A 20149-nucleotide genomic window follows, 5' to 3' on the forward strand; every position below is an offset into this window, starting at 1 on the left:
TATTTTCATTCTATGTTCAATAATTGGTGTTTCATTATTCAATTTCACACTTTTTGAGTTTAATTTCTGTGTAGTTAGGTTTTTGAATTTTAGGATTTTGATGTTAATTGTATATAATCTACAGTTTTTTGTTATGCTTTTATGTATAGGCGCTCTAGCCTATATGCACACATACTCATGGACTGCAATTCCTTGAATGACCTTGAAGCTATTTTGTTTGACATTTTATGATCATAATAATAATTATTAGAGTATTCATTGTAATGGTCGTGTCTGCATTCACTGTCTTGTTATATTTGATAACGAATACTTCTTACACCTGATTTAAGCAAAATATGTTCCTATATGTGGATTTTCTTCGACATTTATATATTCTTGTCATGGTAACGAGGACCACAAAAACGATGTTACCAAAGGATTACAAGGTCCTCCTTTCTAGATCTTCCTTCCCAAATTAAACCGGTCAAAATTTTAGATTGCTCTCATTGCTTTTTTCTTTTTCAAGCTAGTTGTCCAATTATTCATATTTTATGCATTGGAGTTCAGCTCCTTGTATGATCTCTTTCCTACTCTTGTTTCTCTTTCCTTCTCAAGTTTATCAGCCTACAACTTCATGTAACATTTGATTCCAGTGCCTGTAGTTTGTTATTGCTGATTGCTGATACAATTTAACCACAGGTGAATCATGGGTGAATAGGTACCTGAATACCAGCCTCATCTACACCGACCCATCATAATTTCGGCCATAAGGGGGGGTTTAAATTGCTGGTAAGAAACTAGTTTTCCTTTTGGTAATAAGCTTTGGCTCCAAGTGTTTGCCTTCTTTATTCAGTCTGAATGCCAAATCTAGTCGTTCTTTAACAGTAATGATTTATGTTTTTGAGCCTATGTTTGTTTCGAGGGAGTTGCTATTTTTTTTTTTATATATTTATACTCTTGGCTCCTGTTTTACACTATAATTTCATCTTTAAGTTATCGCATCGACCAAATTTATCACTTGTTTACATATCAATACTTATAATGAAAATCTGATTACGTTGGTACTATTATGTCTTGAATAGAATGAGACAGCAGTGTGCGTGTATCGTTTTAACAACAAAAGAACTACATATTTGAGATATTGAAACAGATGCCTAGTGGCTAAAGCGATTCTTTTCGTAATTATGATGGGCTTGATATTTTAAGTGGCAGTGCAGCAGAAATATTTTTCAGGTAAAAACTCTGTCCTTATTTGATTCTAGAGGAGGCAAGTATTTTGTTTATATTTGATCTGGTCGCAGAACAATTAATGGGAAAAAAATCAAGGAGCTCAGTTTTGAAGATTCATTCATGTTCCGGAGTCACTTGGGGTGTCTTCTCCAAGCTAAGTTTCAGGAGACAAAACAAATTACATATAATTGGACTCAGGAGGTTTATTAAATATTTGCAGAAATTCATGATGTATCACAAGGGTATTAAATTTGGTTTCTGAGCAAGGTGTCTTCTTTATTAAAATAAAATTTCAGGCTCTAGAATTGGAACGCAATAAGAAGCCAACTGTGAAGTTAAAAAAAAACTCCGAAAACGAGTCCACGATCCATTCATACAAGTAATCACAACTTGCAAACATTAAGGACATTATCTACAGCTGCTGCTTTGGCAAGTAGTATTCCTGTTTATTCGAGCACAAGAACTAGTCTATTACCTGGCAGTGCCAGAAAAATGAGCTGGATTGTTAATGGAGATTACGACCATGATTTTCACAGGTAGTTGTTCTTTATTGTTTTTTAGTTCCCAAAAAATTCTTCTGACACATGTATGCATTCAAGTTTCTGGCCCATGTATGTGAAGAAAACTTACACAATTTGTGCATAATCTAATTATGTTGCTTGAAGAGGGTAAAAAAACAAATTTATAGGGGGCTTCATCTTTTGCTCGATTTGTATAAGAATTACTTTCACTTGTAATGATTTCTGGTGTTTGTACATCCAGACAAACATGACAAGGAAGAATACATGTCAAGCAGTCCAGCTTTCGTGGCACAATGTTTTTAATTTATTATAGTTTCAAGGAACCTTAAAGTATGTGGACATTATAAGGCTCCCCAAAATTAAATCCGCAACAATGTTTTTGTTTTCCTCTTTGGTAGACTTGGTTACTTCTAAATTTTAGTTTGTGTTTTATGCAATGTAAAAGTAGGAGAACTCCTGTTAGTATTAGCACAAGCTGCATTACAAACTTTTCATTATGCATAATGTAATTATGAATTTGGCTCATTATGTTTATATATGAATTAGGTCCATACCAACAAACATATATTGCATCATTGCGCAATGATAAGTTGATATTTACTTCGTTTTCTGAGTTTATATTGGATTTCATGCTGCTCTTTTTTTTAGTTGCTAAAACCACCTGTGATCTTTCAGGGAGGAGGCCTGCTGTTGTCCTGATAGTATGCAAAAGAAATGTATCGAGGTATGCTGATCATCTTACATAGTTTAAAATGTGGTACAATATATCGGAAATGGATGTTTAATTTCGGACGGGTAAACAATCTGTTATGTCTTCATTATATGCAGTGTATTGATTTGGTTCCACAAAGCTGATACTTTATATAATTATCGGTATTCATTAGCTTTTATATATGTATTACAATTCTCTTCCGTTTTATGTTGTTGGGCTTCACATTTCATTTTTTGACTATGTTTCCCCTGCGTTTTGGTTTGTAACATGTGGTGATCATGGCAGGATTGGAGTTCATTTCCACCAGAAGAACTAAATCTAATCGGGGGGATCATTGAAATGATGAAGCTGCTAAATTTAAATCATTTTTAGAGAAATTAGAAGTAAATTATGTGCGAGAAGATGTGTTGTTAACTCTTGCTGGATGTAAAATATGCCCATGTAATATTCTTGGGAAAATATGTCATCGCCTTGCAATCCAATTGTGCAATTGAATTGTTTTCACATAAGGTAGGTTCCGTGATAAACCTTAACATCCAAAACTGTCGTGGAAGTTACTAAGCTGGGAATGGCTCTTCATGTAATTACCATCCTTATTTGTTGGACTCCCAGACTACCTCTTTTCGACCTGATTTCCATGTTTCATGACAAAAAAGTGGTACCTGTTGTTTTCCCTTTTTTCTTTTCAAACTGCCTACTTTTCCTTTACTTTCTGATTCATACACATAAATTATGAACAATGTTTAATTTCCTTTTACTACAGGATTTTCTCTATCAGCACATCCGTGTCCTCGTGAGGAAGTCCTTTGGTGTTCGTGATTTAATTTTAAAATTTTACATCATGTCAAATCTATCGAGCTCGCTGCTTTGTTGATGGCAGCTTCTTATTATGACAACACCCTGTCTACTATGTATTTGTCTACCACCATTATGCCTCCTGAGCACCATTTTGAACGTCCCCTGATGTTACGCCAGCTTGTGGCTAGTAGAATTTCATTACTTCTCAAAGAGGAGATTCACTTTAAGTTAACTGCCGCTCACCGCTCCGACGAGGCATATGCAACATACAAAAAAAAGATGATGGGTTTGACTACTGTTATGAAATTACTTGAGTCAGCTGACAGGGGTGATCGTCTTCGAGCCCTTCACGCGGCATGCCCCTGCTATACATCTCTTTAATGAGACAATTGCTATTAAGTTGAAACCTTTTTCTTTTTTGAGTATCAGGATACACATGCAACCCAGTTTCACTTATCTAATTTTTAGCATTCCACAGATTACACAAGGAATATATGCAGTAGAATTCCTTATTAGATGTCATTATTGAATGAAGTTTCAAATTGAAGTCCTTTTCTTTTTTCTTTTTTTTTTCACATTCTTCTTTCAATTATTGTGACTCGTTACTTCTTTTTCTTTCTTTTCCTCGAAGGAAATATGCCCATCCGTCGACAAGAACAATAAAAAGGGCTAGGACAAGGATGATAACAAGCACCGCAACGATGATGTTACCAAAGGATCACAAGGTCCCCCTTTCTAGATCTTCATTCCTAAAACCAAATTTAACTGGTCAAAATTAAAGATTGCTCTCATTGTCTTTTCTTTTTCAAGCTAGTTGCCCTATTATTCTTTTTTCATGCATTGTCATTGTAGTTCAACTCCTTGTATGATTACTTTTCCTACTCCTGTTTCTCTTTCCTTCTCAAGTGTATCAGCCTACAACTTTATGCAACATTTGATTCCAGTGCCTGTAGTTTGTTATTGCTAATTGCTGATATAATTCAACCACAGATGAATCATGGGTGAATAGGTACCTAAAGACCAACCTCATCTACACCGACCCATCATTATTTCGGCCATGCGGGGTTTTTAAATCACTGGTAAGAAAGTGTTTTCCTTTTGGTAATAAGCTTCGGCTCCAAGTTTTTGCCATGTATATTAAGTCTGAATGCCAAATCTAGTCGTTCTTTAATAGTAGCGATTTAAGCTTTTGAGGCTATGTTTGTTTCAAGGGAATTACTATTTTTATTACTATATATTTATACTCTTGTCTCCTGTTTTACACTATAGTTTCATTTTTAAGTTATCGCATCGACCAAATTTATCACTTATTTACATATCAATCCTTTATAATGAAAATTTGATTTCGTTGGTACAATTATGTCTTGAATAGAATGAGACAGCTGTGTGTGTATATGTGTGCGTGTATCGTTTTAACAACAAAAGAATTACATATTTGGAGATATTGAAACAGATGCCTCGTGGCTATAGTGATTCTTTTCGTAATTATGATGGGCTTGATATTTCAAATGGCAGTGCAGCAGAATTATTTTTCAGGTAAAACTCTGTCCTTATTTGATTCTAGTGTAGGCAAGTCTATTGTTTATATTTTATCTGGTCGCAGAAAACTTAATGGGAGAAAAATCGAGGAGCTCAGTTTTGAAGATTTATGCATATTCCGGAGTTGCTTGGGGGGTCTTCTCCAACCTAAGTTCCAGGAGACAATCAAATTACAGGTAATTGGACTTGGTAGGATTAAATATTTGCAGAAATTCATGATGTATCACATGGCTATTAAATTTGGTTTCTGAGCAAGGTGTCTTTCTTTTATTCCAGGCTCTAGAAATGGAACGCAATAGGAAGCCAACTGAGAAGTTAAAAAACAAAACTCCGAAAACGAGTCCGTGTCGCATTCCTACAAGTAATCACAACTTGCATACATCAAGGACTACAGCTGCTGCTTTGGCATGTAGTCTTCCTGTTTACTCGAGCACAAGAAGTAGTCTATTACTTGGCAGTGGCAGAAAGATGAGCTGGATTGTTAATGGAGATTACGACCATGATTTTCACAGGTATTTTTTTTAAAAATCTTTTTTTAGTTCCCAGTAAATTCTTCTAGCACATGAATACAGTTGAGTTTCTAGCCCATGTATGTAAAGAAAAATTACACAAGTTGTGCAGAATCTAATTATGTTGCTTAAAGATGAAAAAAAAACAATTGTATGGGGGGCTTCTTTTGCTCGATCGGTATAAGAATTACTTTCACTTGCAATGATTTCTGCTGTTTGCAAATCCAGTCTAACATGACAAGACCCATGTCACGCAGTCCAGCTTTCGTAGCAATTTTTCAAATTTATTATAGTTTTAAGGCTCCTTAGGCCTTGAAATAAGACTAATTCAGAAGGGGAGGGAGAGAGAGGGAGAGGGAGAGGGGAGAGAGAGATAGAGAGGGCAGAGAGTGAGAGAGAATTTTTCTAATTTATTATAGTTTTAAGGCTCCTTAGGCCTTGAAATAAGACTAATTCAGAAGGGGCGGGAGGGAGAGGGAGAGGGTAGAGGGAGATAGAGAGAGAGGGGGGGGGGAGAGAGTATACCACTGAGATTGTCGCCCGAAAACGAGATGTTGATGTCGAGGAGAGGAGCTGAAGCGCAGAGAGAGAGAGAGAGAGAATGAAATTGGGGAAATTGAATAACTGAAGCTAACACCCCGATTTGGGGTGTTGGAAATGCTGAGTTTTATTATAAGGTATGAACCCTCTCTAACCCTTCAATAAACCCCCCCTCAACCCGACCCTCGTAACAAAAATATTTCCCAAATGCGGGCTAAAACCCACCCCAACCCAGCCCAGCCCAACCCCCCTCAACCCTCAATCCAAACATGCTCTTAAAGTATGTGAACATTATAAGGCTCCACAAATTTAAATCCGCAACAATGTCTTTGTGTTTCTCTTTGGTAGACTTGGTTGCCTCTAAATTTTAGTTTGTATTTTATGCAAGGAAAGAGTAGGAGAACTCCTGTTAGTATTGGCACAAGTTGCAGTACATAGATTTCATTATGCATAATGTATTAATGAATTTGGCTCATTATTTTATATATATGAATATGGACCGAACTCGCAAAACATAACGAGATGATAAGTTGATATTTGCGTTGATGTCTGAGTTGTATATTGGACTTCATGCTGCTCTTCATTTTTGTTGCTAATACCACCTGTGATCTTTCAGGGAGGCCTGCTGTTGTCCTGATAGTAAGCAGAAGAAATGTATCGAGGTATGCTGATCAGCTTACATAGTTTAAAATTTGGTACGATATGTTGGAAGAAGAAATCGATGTTTAATTTGGGAGGGGTAAACAATCTGTTATGTCTTCTTTATGTGCAGTGTATTGATTTGGTTCCACAAAGCTGATACTTATATAATTCTTGGCCTTCATTAGCTTTTATATGTGTATTACAATTTTCTTCCATTTTATGTTGTTGGGCTTCACATCCCAATTATGACTGTTTCGCCTGCGTTTTGGTTTGTAACATGTGTTGACCATGGCAGGAGTGGAGTTTTTTTCCACCAGAAGAATTAAAGCTAATCAGGGGGATCATTGACAGTGATGAACCTGCTAAATTTAAATCATTTTAAGAGAAATTAGAAATAAATTATGTGCGAGGAGATGTGTTTTTGACTCTTGCTGGATATAAAGTATGCCCATATATTATTCTTGGGAAAATATGTCATTACCGTGCATCCAGTTGTGCAATTGAATTGTTTTCCCATAAGGTGGGTTCCATGATGAACCTTAACATCAAAAACTGTCATGGAAGTTACCCCTTGCATGATGCAGCCATCACCTTGTCTTCAAGTTTGGTTAAAGAATTACTTGAATGTGGTGCGCTGGAAAGCAGGGATACTCGGGTAAGGTGAAGAATCGCGTAGGCGGTGCGCGACGCGTGCGGGGGTGCGCCGCGGTGCGCCGGGGTGCGTACGCGGTGCGCCATGTGGCGTGTCGGAGAATTGCAGAGACTCGATACGGGGGGTGCGGGAAGGGGGTGCGGGAGGGGTAGCATTTGTAATTTCACATCAACTAGTTGGAAAGGGAGGCGACGAACACTGCTCCTCTTCTTGTCGTTCTCCGGCACCGACGTTCTCCGGCCAACTTCTTCTCTTCTCGTAACGGGTCTTCTCTTCTTTTTCTCTGTTCGTTCCCGTCTTCCCTTTCTTCCCTTTCTTCTCTGCCCTTTCCAGCCTTTTCTTCTCTGCTAATCCGGTCGACGTCGATGTCGACGGTGTGTCTTCTCTCTGTGTGTAACGTGTGTATATGTTAATTGGGCTGGGCTTTTATTTTGTGGGCTAGTAGGTACAAGTCTCACACTCACAGTCACTGTCCATTTTTAGTTTTATTGTTTAATGTTTATTTTTGTGATTTTGTTTGTTAAATATTGTTATATATATATGTTTGTAGGAATAAAATGCTTGAAGCCTTGAATTGACAGTGTTATTAATATTTTGCAACTTCTAATTGTTAAATATTTGATGTGTTTTATTTACATTTTCTAAGTAATTGTTAAATATATATATAATATATATTTAAAATATTTTAATATTTGCCGTATCCCCCGCACCCGTATCCCCATTTTTTGAAATTTGCCGAATTCCTGTATCCCCGCACCACGCACCCCCGCACCCGCACCCGCACCCGCACCCGTGCTTCACAGGTGGTGCGACTCCTGAGACTCGGGCTTGGGATCCTGTGCCGAGTCGGAAAATCTCTTCACTGGATTATGCACTTGAAATATTAAGGTACGAACATGACCTTTCGTATTATGCTAATGATCTAGATGTGCATAGCATAGTTGACTAGTAGTTCCGTTGTTTACCTCTGACCCTTCCTATGCAGCTGTGACAGAAATCTAATTAACTGGAATCCTAAGAAATCTGTTTTCAAGTTGATCATTACACTGTGCCTTCCACAATTGGTTTGTTTCTTGATCCTCAGAATCTTGTCAGAATTTTAATTGGACTAGTATAGTTCTGTAAATTTTCCACCTGTTGCAGAAACAGGCACGGGAGACTATTGCCTTGCTTGCTGGGTTTGGGACAACCATTGACATTCTGAACGATGCAATCTTTAATGGACAAGTTGTTCCTGTAGCTGCTCTGTTGTTAGTGGCTCGAAAGAAAGTTTTGAGGGACTTGTATTTTTTTGGTGATAATGTCTCGAGTGGCCCATTGACATTTCCTAGAGCTATCATGAATGAACTGGCGGCAGTAATTAATCAAAAGTATGCTTTATTGGGAAGAGAAGAGCACACAGAGATTTTGCAGCTGTGTTTGGAGGAAAAGGAATTGATGCTATATTTTCTACAAATGCTTGAAATCTTTGAAAAAGCTGGATCCAAGTTGGACTTGTATTTGAAATTTTATGCGGACAAGACGGAACCTGTATGTATTGCTATTTCCCCCCTCATGAACCATTTTTTTACTTGGTAAAAAACAGACCTAATAAATCTTAACAGTACGGTTTTAGTGTACAGCTGATTCTAATCCTAGAATACGGTTTTTATTTGCAGGTGCCTAATGAAGAGGTTTCTTGCGAGGTGGGAAAGTTGCTTGAAAATGCTGGTTTCACCTTGAGCCAATTAGATTATCTTGACAGTCCACACAAGCCTGAGCCTGTGCCTTCAGACATTGAAATGGAGGAACAAGAACACGGTAATATTCTTTACTCGTCAAGCTGTGCTATATGGTTCATGCATCTTTTTTACTTTTGAAGAAAGCAATAGTAATTTGTTATATTTTATATGCAGAAGATGATTCCAATGAGATTTGGTTCAGCCCAGTTCGTAAGCAACTGTGCCTATGTGATGTGAAAAATGTAAGGAAGTATAGTGTTTGACTTGGTACCATCTTTTTGGTTTGTATATGGTTTGACTTGTATTTGCTTTGGGTCATAAAGGTATCATGTAGCACGAGCAAGGTGTTTCATAGGCTTCTTGGGCAAAGCTTCTTACATGGTCAATATTGTGGTTTTTCATCCCATGCCGGTCCATCTGCTTATCATCACTCGTGGACAATTCCGTCCAAAATATTTGGAAGAGTGGAACCTCTGGACAAGTCCGGAACTACAGTGAAGGAGGAATCTAGCAAGTGGGTGAGCAAGAGAGTTGCGAGATTTGTACCTGTTCTTCTGGCTGCACTCAAAAGAAGAGTAAGAGGTGTTTGATTGTAGAATACTTATAATTTCTGTAGTTTTTGATCCCTATGGAACCAAAAATGTTTAGTCTAATAGTACTAATTTGAAGATGCAATTTACACCCATTACCATTTATCAAAAAAAACAAAAGAAAAAAAAATTGCTCCCATTACCATAGGTGACTAGTACTTGCCTCGACCGTACATCCCACTTCCCTGTACCGTGCCTCACAGACACATTTCTTTTAACAATTTCCCCCACACCCCACACGCACATTGTAGCTTCCCTCCATTGATTTGAAGAAGCAGACCATCAGCTGTTTATCAAGGATAGTGCCCCCCTCCTCTCTTTCTCTCCAGTAAAATGTCAAAAAAGATGTAGTATGAAGATTATTGACTCCTTTATTATTTAGTAATATTTGGTTAGTACTTAGTATGTGGAATATGGGTTTTGTTTAGGGCCTGATTGGGATTTAATAAAAAAAATGACTTGTGACATGTGACTTAAAATTTAAAAGTGTCATATAAGGATATGTAAATTGTAATTGTAACTTGTAAGTTATTTAAGATTGTAACTTATAAGTTATTTAAGCGTTTGGATAATTTTACTTATAAGTAACTTAAAAGTTATTTAGGCGTTTTGATAATTTTACTTATAAGTTGGTGATGTATTTGGTAAATTATAGTTATAAGTTAAAATATTTGTTTTGAAAAATTAAAATTGCATTAAAATTTTTTAATTCATATATATATATATAATTAAAAAGATAAATTAGAAGAATTTTTTTTGATTCTTATAATGGATTGATTTTGTGTACGTATTTTAAAATTCATAGATCGTGTATTTTAATTATTTTATATATAAAATAATTATATTCAAATAAAATAAAATTTAAGTACTTTAGTTACAAATTTTTTTGAGGGCTAATTTAAATTAATACATATATAATATATCTTTATGAGTTACTTTAGTTGTGACAGATTTAAGTGAAAGCTAAAACTTGAAAGTATCACTCTCTGCTTTCCACTTTTTACCATATTTGGTGTATATATGACCGTTTAAAATCTCAGCCAAACGGTCTTACCAAAACACAAAAGGATTTTGCACCCTTCAAAGTTCATTTTTTTGAAAGCCAAACATGCACTTAGTATGTGGAATATGTAAAATTGGGGCATTCAAACATCTTAATGGCTAAATCGTTTTATGTTTCATGTATCTGAATATTGTTATTTTCGGATAAGGTAACAACTAACCTAGACAGGTATAGATTAATTAAATACAGTAAAAGTTTAAACTGATATTTGTATGTGTATATGCATGTATGTTTCTGTTTGTGGCTCTAGTGCTTGTGTTGGTTATTTTTTCTAGTATGTGTGCGCTAAGCAAAAGGAGTTAGATTATTGAATGCTTTGTTTCAAGTGTTGATATTGCTTAGATTGTGACTTTATTAGGTGACTCGAGTGATAGGTCCCAACAAAGCTATAGAAGTAATCTTATTAAGGCCCAGATAAAACCCTGAAATTGTTCCTCTATTTTTGTTTACTAATTGATTTCTATTTTTTTCATCTTCAAGAAATTGATAACCTCCACTTTTAGCCGTGGTATGACTCGTCACTCCATCATGTCTTTATCAAACAGGCCAAACGAGCCCCCTTTTGCCTTCCCCCGTATTCTTATTCCGGAAGCTATCAGTGCTCCTATCCCCGCTAACCTGGCTGATCATATATTCCTACATGGTAAAAATTTCACAAACTTTTATCCAACAATTCCACAAGTTTAACTTTGTTGATAGATAAATTTTTTTGTTTCCTGTGATCTGTTTTTACTTTTGTGTTATTGATTGCCCAGAGTCATACAATATAAGAGATAAGATGAATAATTTTTTTACAATGTACTGATATTTTATGTGATTGTATTGCATAAGTGGCTACACACACGTCGAAAATGAGAGCTCTTCCTCGCCGCGGAGTTTCATTTTTCTGGAGTGATGTGATGTGTTCGTTTAACTGGGATCATCTTGATAGTATCAATAAGATTCAGAATTTGGGCGCCTATGAGATTACAACGGTGATTACCCCCAAGGAGTACATGTTGTTATATATGAGATGCACTTTTGAAGATATTCAAAAGGTTTTCATGTTCTTGCGGTCAAAAAAGATTGGCGTAGCTGTTGGTGCTTATTCGAGTTGCATCCCCCACAGTCCATCCACGGACTTCATCCGGCTTAGTGGGCTTACGGTCTCAAATTCTCCGTGCCTAATGCTCTGCACTGATGCTTCACTTTTTGGGGATTCAGGAGGCTACGGTTATATCTTTTCAGATTCAGCCGACAGATACTTGGAGTGGGATTATAATTGTAAAGATGATATAGCCATTGACGCGACTACTTTCAGTGAGCGTGTGACCGTGTTGGAGTTGTATGCCATCTGCAAAGCCCTGAGGAGTCCTGTTTTTGTTCAGGAGGCACAAATAGATCCTAAACTTCGTATCCTCACGGATTGTTACAATGCCGTTCAGATTTTGCATGGTAAACCCGTTGTAGCAAATATGGCAGCAACAAATATAAGGACCAACAAATATTGTCGTTATGTGTTGGATCTTCTTTGTTCAATTGGATTCGAGATCAAACCTCTCTATGATTATTGTATTAATCATATCTTTCGTGAATTGAACGGTGACTGTGATTATCTGGCTCGCATGGGAAGACTTGCACAGGGACACCCTACTTTTGGTAAGGTCTACCACTGTCGCGCATCCAGTATCTTGAGGTTGTATAACCCAAGTCCTCCTTCTGCTTCTTCCGCATCTTCTGCCAGCCCCCCTTCTGTTCCTTCCGCATCTTCTGGTTCCTCCCGTATCTTCCGGTATTGTCTTTTTAAACTTTCTTTCGTCCTGTATATTTGTATGCTGCTTACTTTGCCTTATAGTTTATGCAACTGTTGATAATTGGTTTTTTGTCGTCACGATTATATATGAACTAGGGCTAGCACTTCATACTTGAAAAGTTGAAAACTTTCTTCGTCATTTTGCTCCAACTTATGTAAGTTCTCTCGCTAATTTCTTTTCTTTTGCAATTTCACATGTTTTGGAACCCAATTTTTTTGTAATTTTCATGAATTCAATGTCTTGATATTGGCTATTACTTGTACAATGTGAAAGTTATATAAGACATTAGCTATTATATATCAAGACATTGAAGCAAAATGACATTGGCTATTATATATCAAGACATTGACATTGAATTCAATGTCTTGTATAACTTTCACATTATACAAGTAATAGCCAATATCAAGACATTAAATTCATGAAAATTACAAAAAAATTGGGTTCCAAAACATGTGAAATTGCAAAAGAAAAGAAATTAGCGAGAGAACTTAATTAAGTTGGAGCAAAATGACGAGGAAAGTTTTCAACTTTTCAAGTATGAAGTCCTGGCCCTAGTTCATATATAATCGTGACGACAAAAAACCAATTATCAACAGTTGCATAAACTAGAAGGCAAAGTAAGCAGCATACAAATATACACGACGAAAGAAAGTTTAAAAAGACAATACCGGAAGATGCGGGAGGAACAGAAGGGGGGCTGGCAGAAGATGCGGGAGAAGCAGAAGGAGGACTTGGGTTATACAACCTCAAGATATTGGATGCGCGATAGTGGTAGACCTTACCAAAAGTAGGGTGTCCCAGTGCAAGTCTTCCCATGTGAGCCAGATAAACACAGTCACCGTTCAATTCACGAAAGATATGATTAATACAATAATCATAGAGAAGTTTGATCTCGAATCCAATTGAACAAAGAAGATCCAACACATAACGACAATATTTGTTGCTCCTTATATCTGCTGCTGCCATATTTGCTACAACGTGTTTACCATGCAAAATCTGAACGGCGTTGTAACAATCCGTGATGATACGAATTTTAGGATCTATTTGTGCCTCCTGAAAAAAACAGGACTCGTCAGGGCTTTGCAAATGGCATACAACTCCAATACAGTCACACGCTCACTGAAAGTAGTCGCGTCAATGGCTACATCATCTTTACAATTATAATCCCACTCCAAGTATCTGTCGGCTGAATCTGAAAAGATATAACCGTAGCCTCCTGAATCCCCCAAAAGTGAAGCATTAGTGCGGAGCATTAGGCACGGAGAATTTGAGACCGTAAGCCCACTAAGCCGGATGAAGTCCGTGGATGGACTGTGGGGGATGCAACTCGAATAAGCACCAACAGTTACGCCAATCTTCTTTGACCGCAAGAACTTGAAAATCTTTTGAATATCTTCAAAAGTGCATCTTATATATAACAACATGTACTCCTTGGGGGTAATCACCGTTGTAATCTCATTAGGCGCCCAAATTCTGAATCTTATTGATACTATCAAGATGATCCCAGTTAAACGAACACATCACATCACTCCAGAAAAATGGAACTCCGCGGCGATGAAGAGCTCTCATTTTCGACGTGTGTGTAGCCACTTATGCAATACAATCACATAAAATATCAGTACATTGTAAAAAAAATATTTATCTTATCTCTTACATTGTATGACTCTGTGCAATCAATAACACAAAAGTAAAAACAGATCACAAGAAACAAAAAAATTTATTTATCAACAAAGTTAAACTTGTGGAATTGTTGGATAAACGTTTGTGAAATTTTTACCATGTAGTAATATATGATCGGCCAGGTTAGCGGGGATAGGAGCACTGATAGCTTCTGGAATAAGAATACGGGGGAAGGCAAAAGGGGGCTCGTTTGACCTGTTTGATAAAGACCTGAGGTTATCAATTTCTTGAAGAAGAAAAAAATAGAAATCAATTAGTAAACAAAAATAGAGGAACAATTTCAGGGTTTTATCTGGGCCTTTATAAGATTACTTCTATAGCTTTGTTGGGACCTATCATCCGAGTCACCTAATAAAGTCACAATCTAAGCAATATCAACACTTGAAACAAAACATTCAATAATCTAACTCCTTTTGCTTAGCGCACACATGCTAGAAAAAATAATCAACACAGGCACTAGAGCCACAAACATAAACATACATGCATATACATATACAAATATCAGTTTAAACTTTTACTGTATTTAATTAATCTATACCTGTCTAGGTTAGTTGTTACCTTATCCGAAAATAACAATATTCAGATACATGAAACATAAAACGATTTAGCCATTAAGCTGTTTGAATGCCCCAATTTTACATATTCCACATACTAAGTGCATGTTTGGCTTTCAGAAAAATGAACTTTGAAGGGTGCAAAGTCCTTTTGTGTTTTGGTAAGACTGTTTGGCTGAGATTTTAAACGGTCATATATACACCATATATGGTCAAAAGTGGAAAGCAGGGAGTGATACTTTCAAGTTTTAGCTTTCACTTAAATCTGTCACAACTAATGTAACTCATAAAGATATATTATATATGTATTAATTTAAATTAGCCCTCAAAAAAATTTGTAACTAAAGTATTTAAATTTTATTTTATTTGAATATAATTTTTTATATAAAATAATTAAAATACTCAATCTATGAATTTTAAAATACGTACACAAAATTAATCCATTATAAGAATCAAAAAAATTTCTTCTACTTTATCTTTTTAATTATATATATATAAATTAAATTTTTTTAATGCAATTTTAATTTTTCAAAACAAATATTTTAACTTATAACTATAATTTACCAAATACATCACCAACTTATAAGTAAAATTATCAAAACGCCTAAATAACTTTTAAGTTACTTATAAGTAAAATTATCTAAACGCTTAAATAACTTATAAGTTACAATCTTAAATAACTTACAAGTTACAATTACAATTTACATATCCTTATATAACACTTTTAAATTTTAAGTCACATGTCACAAGTCATTTTTTTTATTAAATCCCAATCAGGCCCTAAACAAAACCCATATTCCACATACTAAGTACTAACCAAAAAATACTAAATAATAAAGGAGTCAATAATCTTCATACTACATCTTTTTTGACATTTTACTGAACTTCACTGATATAAGACCGGAGAGAAAGAGAGGAGGGGGGCAATAACCTTGATAAACAGCTGATGGTCTGCTTCTTCAAATCAATGGAGGGAAACTACAATGTGCGTGTGGGGTGCGGGGGAAATTATTAAAAGAAATGTGTCTGTGAGGCACGAGGCACGGTACAGGGAAGTGGGATGTAGGGTCGAGACAAGTACTAGTCACCTATGGTAATGGGAGTGATTTTTTTTTCTTTTGTTTTTTTTGATAAATGGTAATGGGTGTAAATTGCATCTTTAAATTAGTACTCCCTCTGTCCCTCCCATTTGTTTACACTTTCCTTTTTGGGATGTCCCTTCCAATTGTTTACATTTCAAAATTTTTCAAAAATAATAAAGTTCTTATAATTTTTAAAATAACTACATCCACTACTTCTCTCGACTATACCCACTTTATACATATAATATTAATCGGTCCCACTACTTTACTCACTTTTTTAACTTTTCTCCACTACTTTATCATTTTTTTTAAACTCCGTACCCAACCCAAATGTAAACATTTGGGAGGGACGGATGGAGTAATATTTTGCACAAACACGAAACTACACTATTCTAATTTAGTAGGGTAGATTATAGAGTACAGTTTAGTTCGGTTCGGGCTCTTTTTTGATAAAACTGAAATTTATATTAAATTGTATATTATTGATTTTTTAAAATTTAAAATTGAAACTTATTGGTTCGTGTTTCTTTTAAAAAAAAACCTCGACTCAATTAGAATCGGTTCGATTTTAAAATCGCAATACACAAAATTGATAAAACATATATAAGTAGTGGGCTTAAAAAATACTACTTCCTTAATAAAATATACATAAATAAATTTAAAATTCTATTTATCCTTTGAAAATAAGCATGTGTTAATAATGATTACTAAAGACGTAAAGCATACCGAGGAGAGGACATTGGAATTTCTGAGGCCATGTCCATGTGTTCAATGCAGCATAGACATAATAATCTTGTGGATGTATAAGTGTGGCAGACTGGCAGTAGCAAAGACGTGCTATTAAGCTAAGATAATGACAAACATGTATCAAATTAGTGTTATGTAGTATCAAATTAGTGTTGATCTCTGTTCAGAGTGCTAATATTTTACCTTCTCTTAGTTGAAAATCATTATTAATGTGATACGAAGCCTCAGTTACATTGATAGTTAATAATTAGCTACAGAAATCCAAGGAAGGTACTAGAGAAAATTCTCATGTTCTGGAAACTGACCACTGGATTATAAGCACAAGACTTTCCAAGGAGCAATGGCCTATATGATTAACTTGCGAGCATGGAGTTCGTATTTAGATTAGGTTGCCTAAGTGTTCATCTTTATAGAAGTTTGACTAAAGTGAATGGGAAGTCGATTACTGTAATTATAAGTATATAGACAGAAAAATGTTCCTATACTTGCCTGAGGTAACCTTAGAAACATTAATCTCTTGTATATATCTAGTGAGATTCGGCGAGAAACTCATGTAACTAGTAAATCTCGTGAAGTTACGTATTAATGATCAACAAAACTTAACGGAACATATATCTATACTATACTATTATAAGTAAAATATAAGATAATTTGGTTGATTAATTCACACTTTTCTAAAAAGTCCGTTAACACCTTCCAAATCATTCAAATATACCATTGCTATTATTCAAGACTACCACTTTCATATAGGCACTGCATCCGCACAGTAAAACGGAGGCCGTAGTAGAAAGACTTATTAAGATTTTAACTATTTAAATTTTGAATCCTTCAATAATATAATACATATAAAATAATATATAAATATTATAACTTCATTAATCTCAATAATCCATACTTATTATTTTTCTTAAATTATTTTTATATAAAATAATGAAATTACAAATGTTATAATTAGTCCGTACATCGCACGGGTTACAGGCTAGTAGTAATAAAATAGATAACCGTATCTCCTTTCGTTTTTTATTATTAGCTATATAAACTTTTGTAGATTTTATATGAAATTAAAATTGCTGTGTTCCACAAGATACAAACTATGTTTTGTGGAAAGAAATGTTGTAATATTTACAAAATATAATATAAGTTGTAAATAATTTCGAGAATCACGTATTATTATTGAAAATCTTGTTTTGTGCTTTCTTACCCAAGACCATACATAACACATATATTCGTAAATTAAATTTTACTATATGTAATTTTCATAAATTGTTATATTTTTTTTTGATTTGTTCCTCTGGTTTTCGTAATTTTTTTTCGATGGTCCCCAAAGTCTCGCTCTTTCTTTTTTTTTTTTGGAAATTTTCTAACTAATAATTGAGATTTTCTACCCATCAACTGGTTTTGTTTTCTCCTTTTTGAAGTTTTGGTATGTTTTAATGTTCAAAATAGTAGATTTACTGGTTTATCAATAGGGTTTTTTTAAAATATGTTTTTACAAATGTGATATTACTTGTGACTATTATATATCGTTAAATTATTCTTCCAAAAAAACTGTATTTACGACTAGATAAACGATGACTGTTGAACAGTTTAAGATGTGATCAACATTGATTGTTTATAATTTTTACTTTTTACTAGATAAATTGTGATTTGTTACATATTGACTGTCGACATTATTTCTCAATTGACACCACCTTACCCTGCGCTTATTTCTAAATTCGTTATATATGTCCGAAATCTTAATTCGCTGCTACTTTCTTCCGTTTGCACCAGTAGCACATGATTGTCTAAAAATCTCTTGTAGTTTAGTCTACGACTTCGAAATGGGTACAATAATTGTACATAAATTATTTAGAAATGTTAAAGTGACTTTTAACGTTAATTGAATTAATTAATTATGGGCAACTAATGTTAAAATGAAAATAGAATCAACAGTTGGGAAAACTAGCAAGCACTATTTATGGCTTCAAAAATGATAACATGTGATTTATTATGGGCTTGGTGGCCTTTCACATTTTGGGCTAAGATAATATTTTTTTAAAAATGGGCCACTGAGAGCAACTCCAACACCATGCCTAAATAGGGTCTTAATTCAAAAATAAGGAATTTGATAAAAAATGGTCCTCCAATAATGTCCTAGTGAATTCTTAAATAACTAGCACATCACTTTCATGCCGCTTGAATCACTAGTAATGTCCTATTTCAATTGTATCAATAAAAAATTCACTTCTTTCTTTTATTTTAATTTCTTTTCTCTCTCTTCCTTCCACTTTTTGTGTATCTCTTTTCAAATTTATTATTATTATAACAATAAGAAATGAATACAGAGATCATTGTTAGAGTTGAAATATAAAACGATGTCCCAAATTACGAGGACTCAATATTTTATAATATTTTTTTAAAAAATACACTAACACACTATTGGAGTTACTCTTAAAAGAAAAGTTAAGTCACAAAGAAATAATATGAACTATCAAAAAAAAGAAAAGAAACAAGATGTATGATGGGATCAATTTTGGGCGAATTTAGTTGCATTTAAATTTAGTGGACTAATATAAAAAAATTCTGAATTCAAATTTATAAAACATTAGCCCATGAACTATGAACTGAAAAGAAAATAAATAGATAAATAGAAATTGGAGGAAGGAAGCAGGTCACCTGTACACGAACCGGCGTGCTAGTTTTGTTTGTTAAGATTAAAAAAATAAAAATAAGCCAATACGTGGTTGATGTTGTAACGACCGAGAATTTTGCGATGTAATTAAGTGAATAAAGTGTGATTTCTGTGCTGTGATTATAAATTATGTGATTAAGTGATGGTTAATTGTCTTTATTATATATTAGTATCCGGGAGCGTAGATTGATGCGTTCCAATTTGATGAGTCAGCTTAGGAGTTAAGCTGTGTTGTCGTGCTGTCAGGTAGAACAGAACCTGTCCTTTTTAAAGTGTTTAAAATGTGGAATATGTGAAATGAAATGTTTAAGTAAGTATTGCGTTCTAATGACGTGTCGGTGGGTAAAGGTAATTGAAACGCTGAGCGTCGGGCCGTCAGGCAGAACGTGACCAGGTACGCGAAAAGAGGAATAATGATAAAAAAGGGAAATTTTATGAACATATATGAGTCGTGATGTGTGAGTGAGTATATGTGCTTGCTTGTCTGTATGCATGATTACGTGATCTGTTAATTTTTTTAAGGGAATTTTTTGATTTAAATAAGGTTTATTGAACCTTTATACATTTTTATAAAATTATTCGAGTAAGGTTAAGGTATGAAATTTGTTTTGTTACCTTCGAGATAGTCCTAGAGACTTTCTAAAAATGATAGACGGATTTATATCGTGATCGTTGCATTTTTAAATGATTTTATGGAATTAAAATGCTATTTTCAGCATAAACTTGTAAAATCATATAAAATCAACCGTACCCTCAAAAGTTTATTATGGGTAATGGTTGGAAAGCTAATTTCGAGATCTACGTCTTAAAATTGTCATTCGCAATACTTTTCAACTTTCTGAGAGAGATATATTTAATATTTAAATTCGATTTTATTGGAGTAAAAAGGGAAAGGAAATCAAACTAAAAAGAGGATTAGTAATTTACTAAATTATCCATGCCCTCTATTATAAATACTAGCTCATTCCCCCCCCCTTTTCTTTCTTTTTCTTTTCGTGACACTCTCATCTCTCTCTCTCTCTCTCTCTCTCTCTCTCTCTCGATCACTCTCATCTCTCTCTCTCGGCTCTCTCTCCATCTCTCTTTTCTCTCTTACATGCAACAACAAAAACTAATCCAAATTCAA

At 34.7% G+C, this 20149-nt stretch overlaps 1 protein-coding gene across 3 annotated transcripts; it reads left to right on the top strand.

Moving 5' to 3' along the window:
- The first annotated feature begins 6465 nt into the window (after positions 1-6465).
- Positions 6466-13924, top strand: LOC141661050 (uncharacterized). 3 transcript variants are annotated; one of them, XM_074468039.1, is made up of 9 exons: positions 6466-6490; positions 7926-8010; positions 8108-8186; positions 8266-8652; positions 8781-8922; positions 9018-9085; positions 9167-9418; positions 11042-11139; positions 13909-13924. In XM_074468039.1, the coding sequence occupies exons 1-8, from the start codon at positions 6481-6483 to the stop codon at positions 11111-11113; spliced, it is 1095 nt and encodes a 364-aa protein (XP_074324140.1). In that variant the 5' UTR covers positions 6466-6480; the 3' UTR covers positions 11114-11139; positions 13909-13924. The 3 variants fall into 3 exon arrangements, with proteins under 3 accessions (XP_074324140.1, XP_074324136.1, XP_074324132.1); XM_074468035.1 differs by lacking the exon at positions 13909-13924 and adding an exon at positions 11328-11562; XM_074468031.1 differs by lacking the exon at positions 13909-13924 and adding an exon at positions 11328-11561 and having other exon boundaries at positions 9167-9425.
- Positions 13925-20149: the final 6225 nt, after the last annotated feature.

The sequence above is a fragment of the Apium graveolens genome, chromosome 1 (genome assembly GCF_009905375.1).
Source record: "Apium graveolens cultivar Ventura chromosome 1, ASM990537v1, whole genome shotgun sequence".
Taxonomy (NCBI): domain Eukaryota; kingdom Viridiplantae; phylum Streptophyta; class Magnoliopsida; order Apiales; family Apiaceae; genus Apium; species Apium graveolens.